Source organism: Mytilus edulis, chromosome 3, assembly GCF_963676685.1.
Source record: "Mytilus edulis chromosome 3, xbMytEdul2.2, whole genome shotgun sequence".
Lineage (NCBI taxonomy): Eukaryota > Metazoa > Mollusca > Bivalvia > Mytilida > Mytilidae > Mytilus > Mytilus edulis.
Genome location: NC_092346.1, coordinates 98703899 through 98720476, shown reverse-complemented (window position 1 = coordinate 98720476; position 16578 = coordinate 98703899). Strand labels below are relative to the sequence as shown.

Below are 16578 nucleotides of genomic sequence, written 5' to 3'. Positions count from 1 at the left end.
ATACTGCTTAATTCTGATTTTCCGTGTTGTTAAAAACACGCATATAAGTCAACGGAAAAATCAAACATGAAGATTATGAGAAGAACATTACAGGAAAGTTGTTTATGTTCAATCCTTTTGCTTGTTTTTACCTTTTAAAGCAAGACAATCATAAGAATCTGAGATGTTGCTGAATGTTTAGAATAAAACGGTTGACGTGAGGGAATGAGCCCCCGAGTCAACGGTAGAAGTCTACAGAATGCTTAAAAGCAATCGTATCCCAAAAACAAGGATACAACTCATTATGGTGGGGCATAACAATAGTAGTATGACCTCAGGAATAAAAAGTTTATATACACTAGATTCATACAATGTTGATCTGAGGTGCTTATAACCCTACAACACGTTTTAGTTTCTGCTGTGTAATCACCATTGAGGCAATGTTATTTGATATACTAGTAATCATTGCATCAGTCTTAGGACGACACATTGTTAATTATACATGTAGGTCAATCTTAAAGAATTTTACTGCCCCAGGAATAAAGTGTGAGGATAAAAAGTTCTGGATCCGCCACTGCATTGTTAAGCACTAAGAAAGTCAGTTTGCTAGTACAATGTACATGGCCCGTGACAAATGTTATTAAATCATTTTTTACAGCCAGAGGCGGATTTAGGGAAAAATTTGGTTGCTTATATAGGGAATCACTGAAGCGTGACTGGAGCGGGCCCCCTCTTAGGTCAGTCAGTGGGCCCCCACTTATGAAAAATTCTGGATCCGCCACTGACAGCACTTGTCTTTAGCTTGATCTCGGTCTTGATACACATGAACTATAATATTCTAAGAAGTAGATGATGATTCGGTTGCTTTAAAATTATACTGATGCTATGATACTTATTGTCATTAACAAACGTTTTTTCTGATGTCTGTTGTTAGTTTGATGCACATGAGCATGCTGAACAAGTGAAGGTCCTCATATCCACATTGGAATGTGAAACAGTTAGTATTCGAATAACAGAAGTTTTCAAATGATGTTTGCTGGGAACAGTATAACTTACATAATAATATATATGTTCCTGATGTTTGGCATCAAAACTTTCAGATCGATGTCAGTTTTGACAAAAACAATGCATTTTTCTATTAAAGCCGGTATTTACCTTATTTACATGTTCTTGGCGTGAGACATAAGCCATATAATTATCGATTATTTTATATTCTATAACCTGTGTATTGTTAAATAAATCAAACCATTATCACTTGTCAATTATATGACAACTTGGTCAAATATCAACTTGTTCTCGCATACCGGACTCTTTCGATATTCTCGGGCTTTTAATTATTCAATAATAAACAGTTGTAAATATCGTACATAGTAAAAAATAGTGCGGGAAAATGTTCATTCATGAAATATTCATGAATGAAACGCTGCCTCGCGTAGATTTCTTTTGATTTTCTTCAGCCAATGGCCGATCCGCAAAGTAGTTTTGTGATACTTATTTGCAAAATGAAGTTAAATTCATCTGAATTGTGAATTTGTCGGTAAACATTTATTCCTTTTTTATTCAAGCTGTAATCTTTTCAAAAGAGTAGCAACTCGAAATATCCAAGTACCAGAATTGGAACACTAGTACTACATTATCTTGGAGCAGAACATTGCGATAGTCTGTCTCACCGGAAGTTGAGGCCGACGCCTATGGAAAGTAGCTATAGCAAGCTATAGCAAACTTTCCAAAAAAGCATCAAAATATGATAAAACTTTCTTATATTAACACCTACCTACAGTTTTTTTTAATTCAAATTCATTCAGATTAGTCCCCTCCATCTTTATTGAAAGTATGACAAAAAGTTTAATTGTGGGATTGTGAATTTTTTCATGGTAATAGCCCAAAATTGGTAAAAATTGATTAAAAATGTGAAAATCATCAAAATTGAGTACTTTCAAAGTGTTGTAGCAAAAAAAAAGTGCACCACCATATGATTTTTTCTTCACCAATTATTTTTTTACAGTCATATAAACCCAAAAATCGGGTTAAGAAAAAAGTTTAATTCTAGAAGTTTTTGGCTCCTCAGAGGTGTACATCCTAAAGGGCAAGAACTCCTATAAGAAGTTGACAGCTAAATGCAATAGATAGATCTTAAACATTTCTGCCTATGTCAGATTTTTTTTATTGATAATGGTTTTCAAGATAACAGATAAAATTGCATCTTTCCCATATATTTTATTTTCTGTTTTGTGACAAGCATTTGTGGGAGATGCTTATGAGCTAATATAACAGCAGACTATATATACCAAAGGAATATTATTTATTTAAAATTTGTTTTAGTCTCAGACAATTTAGAGCTTAAATATGGTATAGACAATGGACTATTGTTTAAGACCCTCCAGATTTTTTTAGGGATGCTATTTCAGTTACATATACACCAAATCTCTTTTTATGTATATGTTGTATACAAGTTATCATTTTGTACAAATTATAATGTGCACAAAAATATTGTACAATTTATAATTTGTATTTTGACTTTGTACAAATTATAATTTTGTACAAAACATGCCTGTACAAATTACAATTTGTACAAAATTTGACCAAAATTCACTTATAACTTGTACAACAGTTTTAAATATGAATTTTGGTGAAAAATGCATTGATTCACACGATAGAATTGTAATTAACTGACCATACACTAAACCTAATTAACAAAATACACCGTTTTTACACAACTACAAAAGGCAGATTGATCTTCGAAATTTTTTAGAGAAAAAAAGTAAACAAATAGGATTTTTATACAAATTTTTAATACATAAACTAATTTTTCTTACAAAAAAAAAGATCATTCAATAGTACTGCTTGATTAGTTCTTATCGTTATTTTGAGGATTTTTGTTTTATTTAGAAACATTGCAAAAACGATTATAGTTGTAAAATTTGATATTTTGTATCGTGAAAGATCGTGTATAACATTTTAATGATCGTGAAAAGGATCTCAAAAGATATGTTGCCACTTATTCGTTATTTCAAAAAGTCCATGAAAACAATCAAATCTTTCTTTAAACAAGTAATAGTTTATATTTGTAATTGGTACATCAAAAGATTGGATTTATATGACTTATTCAGCTTCACTTTTGTTTGTGAAAAGATTTATGGTTCAATGCCATTGGGTCTGATGATTTTATAATACTACACCAACTATAAAATAAAAGTCTGTCTGTCTGCTCTGGATACCTTTAATGTTGTTTTTTTCAAGTTTAGATTGTCTCAACTGATTTCCGTTAAGTTTGATATTTATAAAACAAAGATCCTTGTTAAAAAAAAAACATAGATAAAAAAATGGCAGAAAAACAACTGACATATTCCTGACTTTAGCATAGTCATATTCCTTAACCAAATGGGGTGTTTAATCTCGCTTTCTTTCTTGGATATTTATTTGTCTAAAAATCCAACTGAAGCAGTGAAATACACATGTTTATTCACAGCAACGGTTCTTGAGCTTCAACGTTCGCTATGTGAAGCAGTTAAAATGCCAGTAAAACAGGTCGTCATCGATTTGAGAGTCAAAAGATGGTTTGAAATACCTGATTCCATAAATCACTAGATCAACTGCTCAAAAATGATAAAGAACTAATTTTTGATTTTGTAACTTAGGTGTACTGTGTGGTCATTTAATAGCATTTCAATAATGTGTATCAATGCTTTTTTCACCAAAATCCATATGATAAATAATTGTACAAGTTATAAGTGAATTTTTGTCCATTTTTGTACAAATTGTAATTTGTACAAGCACTTTTTGTACAAATTGTAATTTGTACAAGCACTTTTTGTACAAATTACAATTTGTTCAAAGTCAAAATACAAATTATAATTTGTACAATATTTTTGTACAAATTATAATTTGTACAAAATGATAACTTGTACACAACATATACATTACGCATAAAAACTTAACATTTTGAAGATAGTGGAACATAGTTGAGAAGATTCTGAAATGAACCTGCTTAAAAATTTTACATTAGTTGTTAAAAGGTGAAGTTATCAACATTTCTGGAAAATAAAAACCTAGTTTTCACATTGTGATTCATTTGCTGCAGACAAGACAAAACTATACGGACCTTTAAAATCAATTGAAACCAAAAACTAACTTAAAATTCTTACTTAGACAACCAAGATATTTTCAGATCTCTAACAGCTTCATCGTATTCTTCCACTTTGGTCTTCTCTTTCCCTGCTGACTTCTCAGATTTATCTTTTCCTCCATTTTTGTTCTTTTTAGGTGAGTCAGTGACAACATACTTAAACTGAACACTTCCCTGATATGATAAATAATGGATGTAAAACATGTACCTATAGCATATCAACATCACCATGTAAAGTGCTTAAACATGTACCTATAGCATATCACCATGTAAAGTGCTTAAAAATGTAGCTAGCTTATATACTTGTATACATGGACAGAGGGATAAACAAACAAATAGGCAGACCGACTGATGAAAAAAGTGATTCAAATATAACCCCACTCTTAATGTTGGGATAATAATGATAAGATCACTACTTCTATCAATATCAACTATAGGCCATTACAAAAATCCTTTTCAATTTCTATCTTCATCATGTTATAATTAATAAATAACATACCGGTTTACTCAACAATTCATCCTTAAATAAAGTCAAACTTCCACTCAGGTAATGTCCAGGTTTAGCTCCCTTTGGTATTCTACAAAATAAATACAATTCCATAAGAATGTCTCATATTTACCCTTTCCTTTCAGTTAATAACAAACATTCTAGTCACACAACTAGGAATCAATCTAAGATGACCCTACAATAACAAACATTCTAGTCACACAACTAGGAATCAATCTAAGATGACCCTAGAATAACAAACATTCTAGTCACACAACTAGGAATCAATCTAAGATGACCCTACAATAACAAACATTCTAGTCACACAACTAGGAATCAATCTAAGATGACCCTAGAATAACAAACATTCTAGTCACACAACTAGGAATCAATCTAAGATGACCCTACAATAACAAACATTCTAGTCACACAACTAGGAATCAATCTAAGATGACCCTACAATAACAAACATTCTAGTCACACAACTAGGAATCAATCTAAGATGACCCTACAATAACAAACATTCTAGTCACACAACTAGGAATCAATCTAAGATGACCCTACAATAACAAACGTTCTAGTCACACAACTAGGAATCAATCTAAGATGACCCTACAATAATTATCTACAAGGAAATTCTGTAAATTCATATTTTAATAAACAAATTCCTTTATGACAGTATAATTTTCATAATTTCAATCTATATAATACTATATTCCCTTAACTTTTATACTATACTAGAACACACCCGTGATATCGCGGGTCTGTGACTGAATTAAAGAATATAACTATGCGTAAGCCTTATTTTAGTATTGGTATTGTCATCTGATAAAGTCATGCCAATTATAAGATGCACAGTTTTCTCTGCTTTCAACATCTTTCTGTTTTGAACCCGTCGACCTGGAACTTATCAATTATTGGTATTATTAATTTTATTTGGAAAACAAAAGGGCCTGGAAAGGTTTTTTTTAATCAACAGCATTGTCCTTTATGAGTTATAAATAAAGTTGAATTCTTTGATTCGCTGTTTTACGTCATTCCGGCTAACAAATTGAGTCCAGATTTTTATTATTCGTATTGTCATCTTAGAAAGTCATACTGGTTAAAATACTACAATCGGGAACAATGTGACAATGATTGAATTTAGTAGTGTCAACCCTGTGATTACGACCTGTGTATATAGCAAAATCCTAAATACAGTGTTGGTGGTGCGCCTGTCAGATGCGGAACGTACAGATAAGGTAATAGGTAACAGGTGAATATACTATTGGTATCGATATCGGATTCGACCTGGAACTTCTTAATTATTGGCAATATTAATTATGTGGAAAACAAAAGGGTGTGGAGTGGTGTAATTTTTAATCAACAGCATTGTACTATATTAGTTATATATAAAGTTGAATTCTTTGATTCATCGTTTTTACGTGATGACGGCTGACAAATTGGACCTCATATTTTTAGTATTATAGATGTACATTGATGCTAAATATTTTCATTCAGAATTTAAATTCTCCATCATACATTGTTTTGTCACATGGCTCTTTTAGAGCCAAAAAATAGTGTAAAGGGGTTTAATTGGTTCATACAATGAAATAAAACAAAAGAGTGCTCAAATTGAAAAGTCTTATTGAAGAAAGTGCTCTAATCATGACAACTGAGGTGCTCCAGATAAGAATTCACAAATTAGGGTTTTTACCCACCATTTTTTTTTATGTAATTGGGTAATGAAGTATTTTAATTGCATTATCAATTCCAATTCACCCCTCATGCAAATATCAAATTGGGTTTTTCCCCACTAAGCTCCTTAATGTATTGGGTTTTTTCATCAGCACTATATTGAATATTTAGGCATGTTACAATCACATTATATCAGGCATGTTATAATCGCAATGTGACATTATATTAACCCCAGATGTGTTTCCATCTTAAATGTGTTTTTTTTTGTATATGTGCTAGCTGTATTATTTGGTTTATTCACTAACAAGCAATTGTACGTTTTATTTGTGTCCCGTTTTAAATGATAGTTTTGTATTTTCTTAAAACTTATGTAAACTGCAGCTGGTGCCACTAGTTGGACAGTAACTAATTGACTCTCTAGATCCCATATGATCACCCTTGAGTTTATAGTTAGGGTAGGTGTGGCTAAGTGTTTAGATTTTTATGTAATATATGTGAAATTACGGTGCTGTAAGAAAGTTTTACCAGACCTTTCACCTATTTGCCAGATCTACTTTTTAATAAAAAATTAAAAGTAGTTCCTAGATTTAAGATATACCCCAAAACCTTGGAAATTTATACGGTGATTTAATGATGGAGACCGCTTTCAACTGAAATTTACAAATAATTCTGCAACATCAAGTAAATAAATGACCATGTTATACTCCATTTCTCAATAAGCCAACTATCTTAAGGAGGCTCGAGGGTATAAAAATTTCAGAAAAAAATTAAACATTTGTTTTTCATTACAAATTTTATTTATTACCTTTTGTAGTTGTTACTTTATCATATGGTACAAAAAACATTCAAAGCAATTAATTCGTGTTGGCACCAGATGACTTTTAAAATGTAAACATCATTGAAAAACTTCCAAATTATCTCCCTTTGGTGGAAAAATGCCATTTTTTGGCTTTAAAATTGAAATATCTCTTTTAACTCATCGGTGACCTATATTTTTTAATATAATTTCGATATATGCTGTACTTAAACTAAATTATTGTAAAATGTGAGCGATTTCTGTAATAAATTTCTTTTTTTATTTCGATATTAACTTTATTTCTCCTATTAGGTCAACAGAAGAAAAAAAAACTTTTATAAAGATGTATGCTTCTTTCGAAGGCAGATTGTGAGCGCAAATGAACGGTGACCCCATTTTTTTATTTTATTTTTCTATTAACTATAAGATAAAGTTCATTTATAGAAAAAATATAGAGAAATCCTATATAAATGATTTAGACCCGCGAACGCCCTTAAGCATCCAGAACAATTAGACCAAAAAAAAGAAAGTGTCAAGATGCATTAACGTAAAAACCGGATATATGTATTTACTCGTAAACTAAAATGAAAAAATAATTCATAAACTGTTTTTGTTTAATTCAATTTACATAAATCTGGGTTAAGTTGTCTCTTATCAGAACTATTGGTTTTCGATGCTTTCCAACAACATAACATGTCATAATTTACTTGGCCTTTCACTTTTTCCAACTGATTTGATTTTTGACGAAACCCAGTGTTTATCGTTCTAGCAATGTTATCGTTAAGGTACGCAAATACGCCAGTGCGTTCAATAGACACTTCCTAAAATCACGAGCTGAGTCTTGTTATCATCGTAACTTTCCCTTAGCTATCAAAAAGAAGCCGAAAACATGCTTCTATTCAATATTTTTACCAGACATTTACTGTCGTTTTAATTCATTGTATGTTATAATAAGTCCCGACCAATTCGAAAAAATATGACAGCATGTCACACGCCAATTGGATAAACGTCAAGAAGATCAAAATGTTTTCATAAACACATGTACCTTTTGAGCAACTGAAAATTCCAACAGGGACCCATGCAGGGCTCTATTTTTAGAACAAAAGGACATTTCCAATTATAAATATTGTAAAAATAAATTTACGCGACAACTGAAATAAGATAAGGGTTAATAACACAAACAATAGAGAATAAAAGCGTTAAGAAGTTTTTGCATGTAATTGGGTTTTCCTTTGAATTAATTGGGTTATTGAACCCTGCAATAGGCAATTGCATTGGGTTTTTAATTATTTGTATTGCGTGATCACACAAATACGCAGCTTATCTGGAGCTCTGTGAGGTCATGGCTGAGTGAACTCTGTAAAAAGACAGTTTTCCACTACAATCACTCTTTAAACCAGTAATAGCTGACCTATAATTGTTACTTGTTGTATCTGACTACTGAACATTGATCACTGAACCATGAAATGAGGTGAAGATCAGTAAACTCTGTCTGATGGACGTGCATTGAGTCAATTACTCATAATAAATGAAACAAATAATTTGAAGAAAAAAGTAAACAAAACATATAATCTGAGATAAAATTGTTGTTTTAATATTCTGTAATACCGACTTACTTGTCAGAAGGCAGTGGTCCTATATAGATGGGATACAAATCATCTTTATCTATGGTAGCTGATCCCATCTTTTTATTATTGATAGCCTTTGGCCATGTATTAAATACATCCAATGCTATACTAGACTGTAATTTATGGTTCAGAACTATACTCAGATCCTTAAGTTTTTCCAACTGATCTTTTTTCTCATGTCTCACTTGTAGAATAATGGTGTAGTCTCCTTTCTCCAATTTAACAGTGTACTGAAATAGATTACACAAGATAATTTCTCAGAAAAGAAAACTATTATATGATTATTGTAGAAGACAGGAACGATGATTAGAATGACGTGACCATTAGTTATCTGTCAGAACAATCTTTATAAATCAAATACTTAATCTGTTGCATTTTTTTACTCTCTGCTACTTATTTTGGGGCTTAATTGCTTAACATCTTTCATTTACTATCCATTTCTTTCTGTTAACTATAACAATAACAACAACAACAAAAACAAATATTTGTGTTTCTAATGGCAGCAGAATATTTATAAAAAAGTAAAATCACAAAAATACTGAACTCCAAAAATTCAATCGGAAAGTCCCTAATCACATGGCAAAATCAATATCAAACTGCTTGTAAGCACAGAGGCCATACATAAATGCTTTCATTTTGTATTGTTATCTAAAAATGAATCACTGAATTGTTTGGTATTTAAATGTAATTTATATGTCTCTACACTAAATCCATTGGATGTGTTCTGATTGATACTTTAGTCTCAGAGAGAACCTGATTTATTGCTTAGTTGTCATGACTTTGAACTAGGTTCAGTAATAGCTAAAATGGAGGGTTGAGCCACCAGATTCTTAATGTGCACGTAGCAAGCCAAGAGCCTTTAATTCACTGGTTGTCATTGAATCATGTCGGTCATATATATATTTTCATTTATTGATTTTTTCTAAATTTGTTGGCTGGTTTTCTAAATTATTTCACATTTTGTCATGTTAGGCCCATTTATTGTCAAACTGTATTTACCTTGCTGGCATAAGCATCTCCAGTTCCTAAGCACTGTTTATTGCTGTCATACAACATCCAGATCTGACTTTCATATTCTGATTCATACAACATGCTGCTTAATAATGTACAGTCTGGGAACACATCCACTGATTTGTCCTGTAAAACAAACAGATTTTTCCAGTAAAGTACAAAGGGAAGCTGTGCCAAGATCACATGTGCAATTAAAATTGTTGCATATTAAAATGTAATTTTCAGAAGGTTAGTTAGTAAAATATGTAAATATTACAGGCATGAGGTAATTGTAATCAGTAATCAGCTGTAATCAATTACATTTTACAGTGTTATCATGTGTAATCAGTAGTCATGCCATTTCTGATTACAAGTAATCATAATGTAAAAAACATTGCAAAAAACAGGTGTAATCATGATTACTTTCAGATTACTTTAAGATTAAATTCATATGATTATAACTTGCTAATTACAAATCTTGTATATATATATATGAAAATACATGTAGTTTTTGATAGACAATATGAAAATAACAAAATGTAAAGCTTGAATGAAAAATCATGAAACTGGTATTCACAATGATGGGACCTTGTTTAATGTGATAAATTGTATCATCTATATAACAAATTTGTATAACCAAGTGTTTTATTTTGTTAACAATTTACTAAAGGAAATTGCCTCTCCAATATTTTGATGTGAGATTGAGCTCTTATGATACAAGAATATGCCTTGAAAGCATTTTTTTCCTTGATTAAAAACTTCTGATATTAACTCCAATTTCATATAAGTTTAACCAATATTTTTACATAACTACATTGAAATTTAAATGCAGAAAACATTTAGTTCCAATTTTACTTTGATGAGTCAACATAAATATATGAGCTCACTTAATTCAAAATGGCAGTTAAAACCAGATTTCATTTATTAACAAATTGAATAAATTTTGTTTTCCATAAATTCTTGTATAATATATGCTTTCTAATTTTTATTCTTTATTAGCTTTGAGCCTTACGGCTCATCAGTACAAACAAGTACATGTACAGTGTATACATATGGCATAATATTACAAACAATATGCATAGTAAACAACAGGTGACATCAGAAGTTTCATTAGTACAAAATATATTTTATTAAAATAAACTGTTTCTTAATTTAAAGAGAAATGTATATACTTTCCTAAGTTACAAAGCTGTTTTGTGTTTTCACCTGACAATAATTATTAATTAGAAATTTTTTCCTTTCTTTTTATAATGGCCTTTTGCTCTGCCTTTTATGCATTTATTGAATATACCTGCCATTAAATGCTAGTGCTTATATTTATTTATTTATTGTTTTTATGCTTTTAGTCTGTTTTATTTTATGATCCCAAGTGATTTGCTGATTCCCCCGTTTCAATGCACATAGAGGTGCTTGCCACATGGACTTTGACTCTGGAGGCTCACAAATCAAATAGTTTTGCTTTCATTATTTTGCATGTTTTTTTTTTCATTTTTATTTCATTTTGTATTTGGTAGTAAGTATTTGCATGATGCTGCATGATTTTTTATGTGATAGTCGGTTAAAGAGCTCACCAGAGCTCATGTTTTGTTTGTTATTATGTATATATATGCCGACTCTAAATAAAATTTACTTACTTACTTAGATCAAGTATTAAAAAATTTCAAACAAAATAATGACAATCAACCACTTTTAACTTTATTGATATTGTTATTAAGACAATAAAATTTTAATACCCAAGCTCACCTATTGTTTGTTAAACTAGAGGCTCTAAAGAGCCTGTGTCGCTCACCTTAGTCTATGTGACTATTAAACAAAGGAAGCAGATGGATTCATAACAAAATTGTATTTTGGTGATGGTGATGTGTTTGTACATCTTACTTTACTGAACATCCTTGCTGCTTACAATTATCTCTATCTATAATGAACTTGGCCCAGTAGTTTCAGTGGAAAATGTTAGTAAAAATTTACAAATTTTATAAAAATTGTTGAAAATTGGCTATAAAGGACAATAACTCCTTAGGGGGTCAATTGACCATTTCGGTCATGTTGACTTATTTGTAAATCTTACTTTGCTGAACATTATTGCTGTTTACAGTTTATCTCTATCTATAATAATATTAAAAACAATAACCAAAAACAGCAAAATTTCCTTAAAATTACCAATTCAGGGGCAGCAACCTAACAACAGGTTGTCCGATTCATCTGAAAATTTCGGGGCAGATAGATCTTGACCTGATAAACAATTTAACTCCATGTCAGATTTGCTCTAAACACTTTGGTTTTTGAGTTATAAGCCAAAAACTGCTTTTTACCCCTATGTTCTATTTTTAGCCATGGCCGCCATCTTGGTTGGATGGCCGGGTCATCGGACACATTTTCTAAACTAGATACCCTAAAGATGATTGTGGATAAGTTTGGATTAATTTGGCCCAGTAGTCTCAGAGGAGAAGATTTTTGTAAAAGATAACTAAGATTTACGAAAAATGGTTAAAAATTGACTATAAAGGGCAATAACTCCTATATGGGTCAACTGACTATTTCGGACATGTTGACTTATTTGTAAATCTTACTTTGCTGAACATTATTGCTGTTTACAGTTTATTTCTATCTATAACAATTTTCAAGATAATAACCAAAAACAGCAAAATTTCCTTAAAATTACCAATTCAGGGGCAGCAACCCAACAACAGGTTGTCAGATTCCTCTAAAAATTTCAGGGTAGATAGATCTTGACCTGATGAACAATTTTATAAAATGTCAGATTTGCTCTAAATGCTTTGGTTTTTAAGTTATAAGCCAAAAACTGCATTTTACCCCTATGTTCTATTTTTAGCCGTGGCAGCCATCTTGGTTGGTTGGCCGGGTCACCGGACACATTTCTTAAACTAGATACCCCAAAGATAATTGTGGCCAAGTTTGGATAAATTTGGCCCAGTAGTTTCAGAGGAGAAGATTTTTGTAAAAGATTACTAAGATTTACAAAAAATGGTTAAAAATTGACTATAAAGGGCAATAACTCCTATATGGGTCAACTGACCATTTCGGTCATGTTGACTTATTTGTAAATCTTACTTTGCTGAACATTATTGCTGTTTACAGTTTATTTCTATCTATAACAATTTTCAAGATAATAACCAAAAACAGCAAAATTTCCTTAAAATTACCAATTCAGGGGCAGCAACCCAACAACAGGTTGTCAGATTCCTCTAAAAATTTCAGGGTAGATAGACCTTGACCTGATGAACAATTTTATAAAATGTCAGATTTGCTCTAAATGCTTTGGTTTTTAAGTTATAAGCCAAAAACTGTATTTTACCCCTATGTTCTATTTTTAGCTGTGGCAGCCATCTTGGTTGGTTGGCCGGGTCACCGGACACATTTCTTAAACTAGATACCCCAAAGATAATTGTGGCCAAGTTTGGATAAATTTGGCCCAGTAGTTTCAGAGGAGAAGATTTTTGTAAAAGATTACTAAGATTTACAAAAAATGGTTAAAAATTGACTATAAAGGGCAATAACTCCTATATGGGTCAACTGACCATTTCGGTCATGTTGACTTATTTGTAAATCTTACTTTGCTGAACATTATTGCTGTTTACAGTTTATCTCTATCTATAATAATATTCAAGATAATAACCATATAACAGCAAAATTTCCTTAAAATTGCCAATTCAGGGGCAGCAACCCAACAACCGGTTGTCCGATTCGTCTGAAAATTTCAGGGCAGATAGATTTTGACTTAATTAACAATTTAACCCCATGTCAGATTTGCTCTAAATGCTTCGGTTTCAGAGTTATAAGCCAAAAACTGCATTTGACCCCTATGTTCTATTTTTAGCCATGGCGGCCATCTTGGTTGGTTGGCCGGGTAACCGAACACATTTTTTAAACTAGATACCCCAATGATGATTGTGACCAAGTTTGGTTAAATTTGGCCCAGTAGTTTCAGAGGAGAAGATTTTTGTAAAAGTTAACAACGACGGACGACGGACGACGGACGACGCCGGACGACGGACGACGGACGACGCCGGACGACGGACGCCGGACGCCAAGTGATGGGAAAAGCTCACTTGGCCCTTCGGGCCAGGTGAGCTTAAAAAAGTGGAAGTGGTGATTAATACCTGTAAAAACATTAATGGATGTGTTCAATTATGTCCCAACAGACAATAAAACTATACTTAATTAATTCTTCCTTATTTGTTCAGGTTTTTTGTTAATTCGGCAGTTGGTTAAAATTTGTAGAAAAAATAAAGTTATACCTTTTACATAGAGAAAGGACATGCACTTGTCTGTAATAGCTATTTTATCAAATTACACATGTTACACTGTACTTGTCTATAAATTCTTTAATAATTTAAGGCTTTTAAAAAGATCACCAAAACTAGCTTTTTGTGAGGATAAAAAATTATAAAAAAAACCTTCGATATTGCAATATACAATGTAATCATAAGTAATCTAAAGTAATCAGGATTTCTTTATTGAAAAGTAATCTAATGTAATCAATTACATTTTATAAGCAAAGTAATTTTAATTTAATGGATTACATTTTAAAGTAATCGACCCCATCCCTGAAATATTGAGACAAATGTGACAGTTAAAAGTCCAATAACTCTGGTACAGCAAACCAGAAGTTTTTATTCAATTACAGTTTAAGTCCCATAAAGGTATGTAAGTCCTATAAATTTGGAATGAACAAGAATGTGTCCATAGTACACTATCATTTTCTATGTTCAGTGGACCGTGAAATTGGGGTCAAAACTTTAATTTGTAATTAAAATTAGAGAGATCATATCATAGGGAACATGTGTACTAAGTTTCAAGTTGATGTAACTTTAACTTCATCAAAAACTACCTTGACCAAAAACTTTAACCTGAACTTTGCACTATCATTTTCTATGTTCAGTGGACCATGAAATTGGGGTCAAAACTATAATTTGGCATTAAAATTAGAAAGATCATATCATGGGGAACATGTGTATTAAGTTTCAAGTTGATTTGACTTCAGCTTCATCAAAAACTACCTTGACCAAAAACTTTAAACCGGACGTACGAACGGAGGCACAGACGGACGGACGGACGAACGGAGGCACAGACCAGAAAACATAATGACCCTCTACTATCGTAGGTGAGGCATAAAAACAAGATTTTTTGTTTAATCAATCTGTATCTAACTTTCAACAATTTAATGCATTATGTGAAGTTTCCGTTTAATCAATCAAGGGATACTTAAGTTATGGTACAACATGTATAAAATGGACTTAAATCTGAGAGTTAATCCCGAACTTTGGAATGTCAAAGCAAAAACTAACCAAAATCTAAAAGGGGATTTCTTTTATCAATCCTAATAATAGTATAAGGCTTTGAGAAAATCAATCCTAACACACTAGAGTGTGTGTAAGCAATATATGAAATTTTGCCTTAAATTCTTGTGTTTAAATTTCATGAAAATTGGTTCAAGCAAATTCTAGTTATGCAAACTGTTGATACGCAGACAGTGTACCATAATTACTCATCTATCAAGACGAAAAAAATAATTATTTGTGTCCCAAAAACACATGATAAAATAGTTAGTTTCTGGTAATTTTTTGTTTTTGACCTTGAACAGACTTTTAGTCATTTTGTCCTGTTTACAATAACTTGCAAGTGTTTTAAAAAAAACTTACAATATGGAAACTATAGGTCAACTCTAGTGCAAAGATATGCCTATCATTTGGAAGTACATCTCTGGGTCCATTCAAACATTTGATCTTGTATTCTGTTGGTCTGAAAATAGAAATTAGAAGTACATTTACACCATGTAAACAATAACTGTCAAAAGTCTGCCTACCATTTCATAACTAGAAAAAGGCAAATAAAAGTGATATGCTCTAAAAGCATTTGACCATTTGTGGGATCATTAAATGTTCATGCAAACATTGAAGATTATTATACAGAAGGTTAAACAACCATCAATTAATCAAAGGTATTAAAAGTAGAAGAAAATATCTTTCATTATGAGAGACCAGTGAAGATTTTAGCAGAATTAATTTTAATTTGTGTACCAATTCTTTTCCAGTTTGGGAAACATGTGTTATGTTCTTTTACTTACTTAAGAGGCTGACATAAAGTCTTGAGTGAAATGGAAGGAGATATTTCTTCTGGTTTCAATGTAGCCTTGACATCATATCTCATTATTCCATCTGCTCCATGCTTAAATAATAAACATTTCAATCTGATTTACATATATAGACTATTTCATGAATATAAGTTAACCAAATGGTTGTCATATTAACATAGATGAGCTTTTGCCATACAATAAATATGTTCAAGTGCCATTTGACAAATCGAAAACATATCAATTTTTTTTAGAAATATATAGGAGAGTGTATACTCGTATATACTGTCTGATGCAAAGTAATTTAAATATACAGAAGTATTTTTATCTGCTAAAGCTGTAGTTTGTATGGAATACAGAGCAAGTATTATTAAAAGGTGAGAAGCATTTCTTCTCAGATTTCCTGGTTCCCTTCAAAATTTTATTTAGTACCAGTATGCATATTTTCAATTGAATATAATAGTTAAACTTGAAACCATCACAACCTGAGGATTTAATAATGTGTTCACAAACCACACAACTCAGTACCCATGTTAAATGTAAGTCACCAGTAAACACAATGTATAGACTTTACTATAACATGATATACAGGGTAAGAATTATCAAACCACAGACCTGTATTTCAGTGTATATGTTGAATAATTTAGAACACACTTACATATACAGGTGACATGTTATCTATTTGTACACCATGAAAGTTAAGGCTGTAGTTTAGAGTCACGTCTCCTAGGTTGGCCCACCACTTAGCTATACACAACTCTAAAGTTCTGTTTTCCTGTGGAAATAACAAATGACTTTTGT

The 16578-nt window shown here is 31.5% G+C and overlaps 1 protein-coding gene across 2 annotated transcripts in view; it reads right to left on the bottom strand.

Annotated features, from left to right (window-relative positions):
• The window catches only part of LOC139517923 (tripeptidyl-peptidase 2-like), a 57251-nt gene that overhangs the window by 18326 nt on the left and 22347 nt on the right, over positions 1-16578 (bottom strand). For both annotated transcript variants that reach the window (XR_011663235.1, XM_071309473.1), the window contains exons 18-24: positions 16436-16552; positions 15772-15872; positions 15347-15446; positions 9693-9830; positions 8682-8923; positions 4605-4683; positions 4125-4279 (exon numbers count right to left, since the gene is read on the bottom strand). Coding sequence is in view for 1 of the 2 variants with exons in the window: in XM_071309473.1 (XP_071165574.1) it covers positions 4125-4279; positions 4605-4683; positions 8682-8923; positions 9693-9830; positions 15347-15446; positions 15772-15872; positions 16436-16552 (932 nt within the window). In the remaining variant the exon portion in view is untranslated. The remainder of the gene's footprint in view (positions 1-4124; positions 4280-4604; positions 4684-8681; positions 8924-9692; positions 9831-15346; positions 15447-15771; positions 15873-16435; positions 16553-16578) is intronic.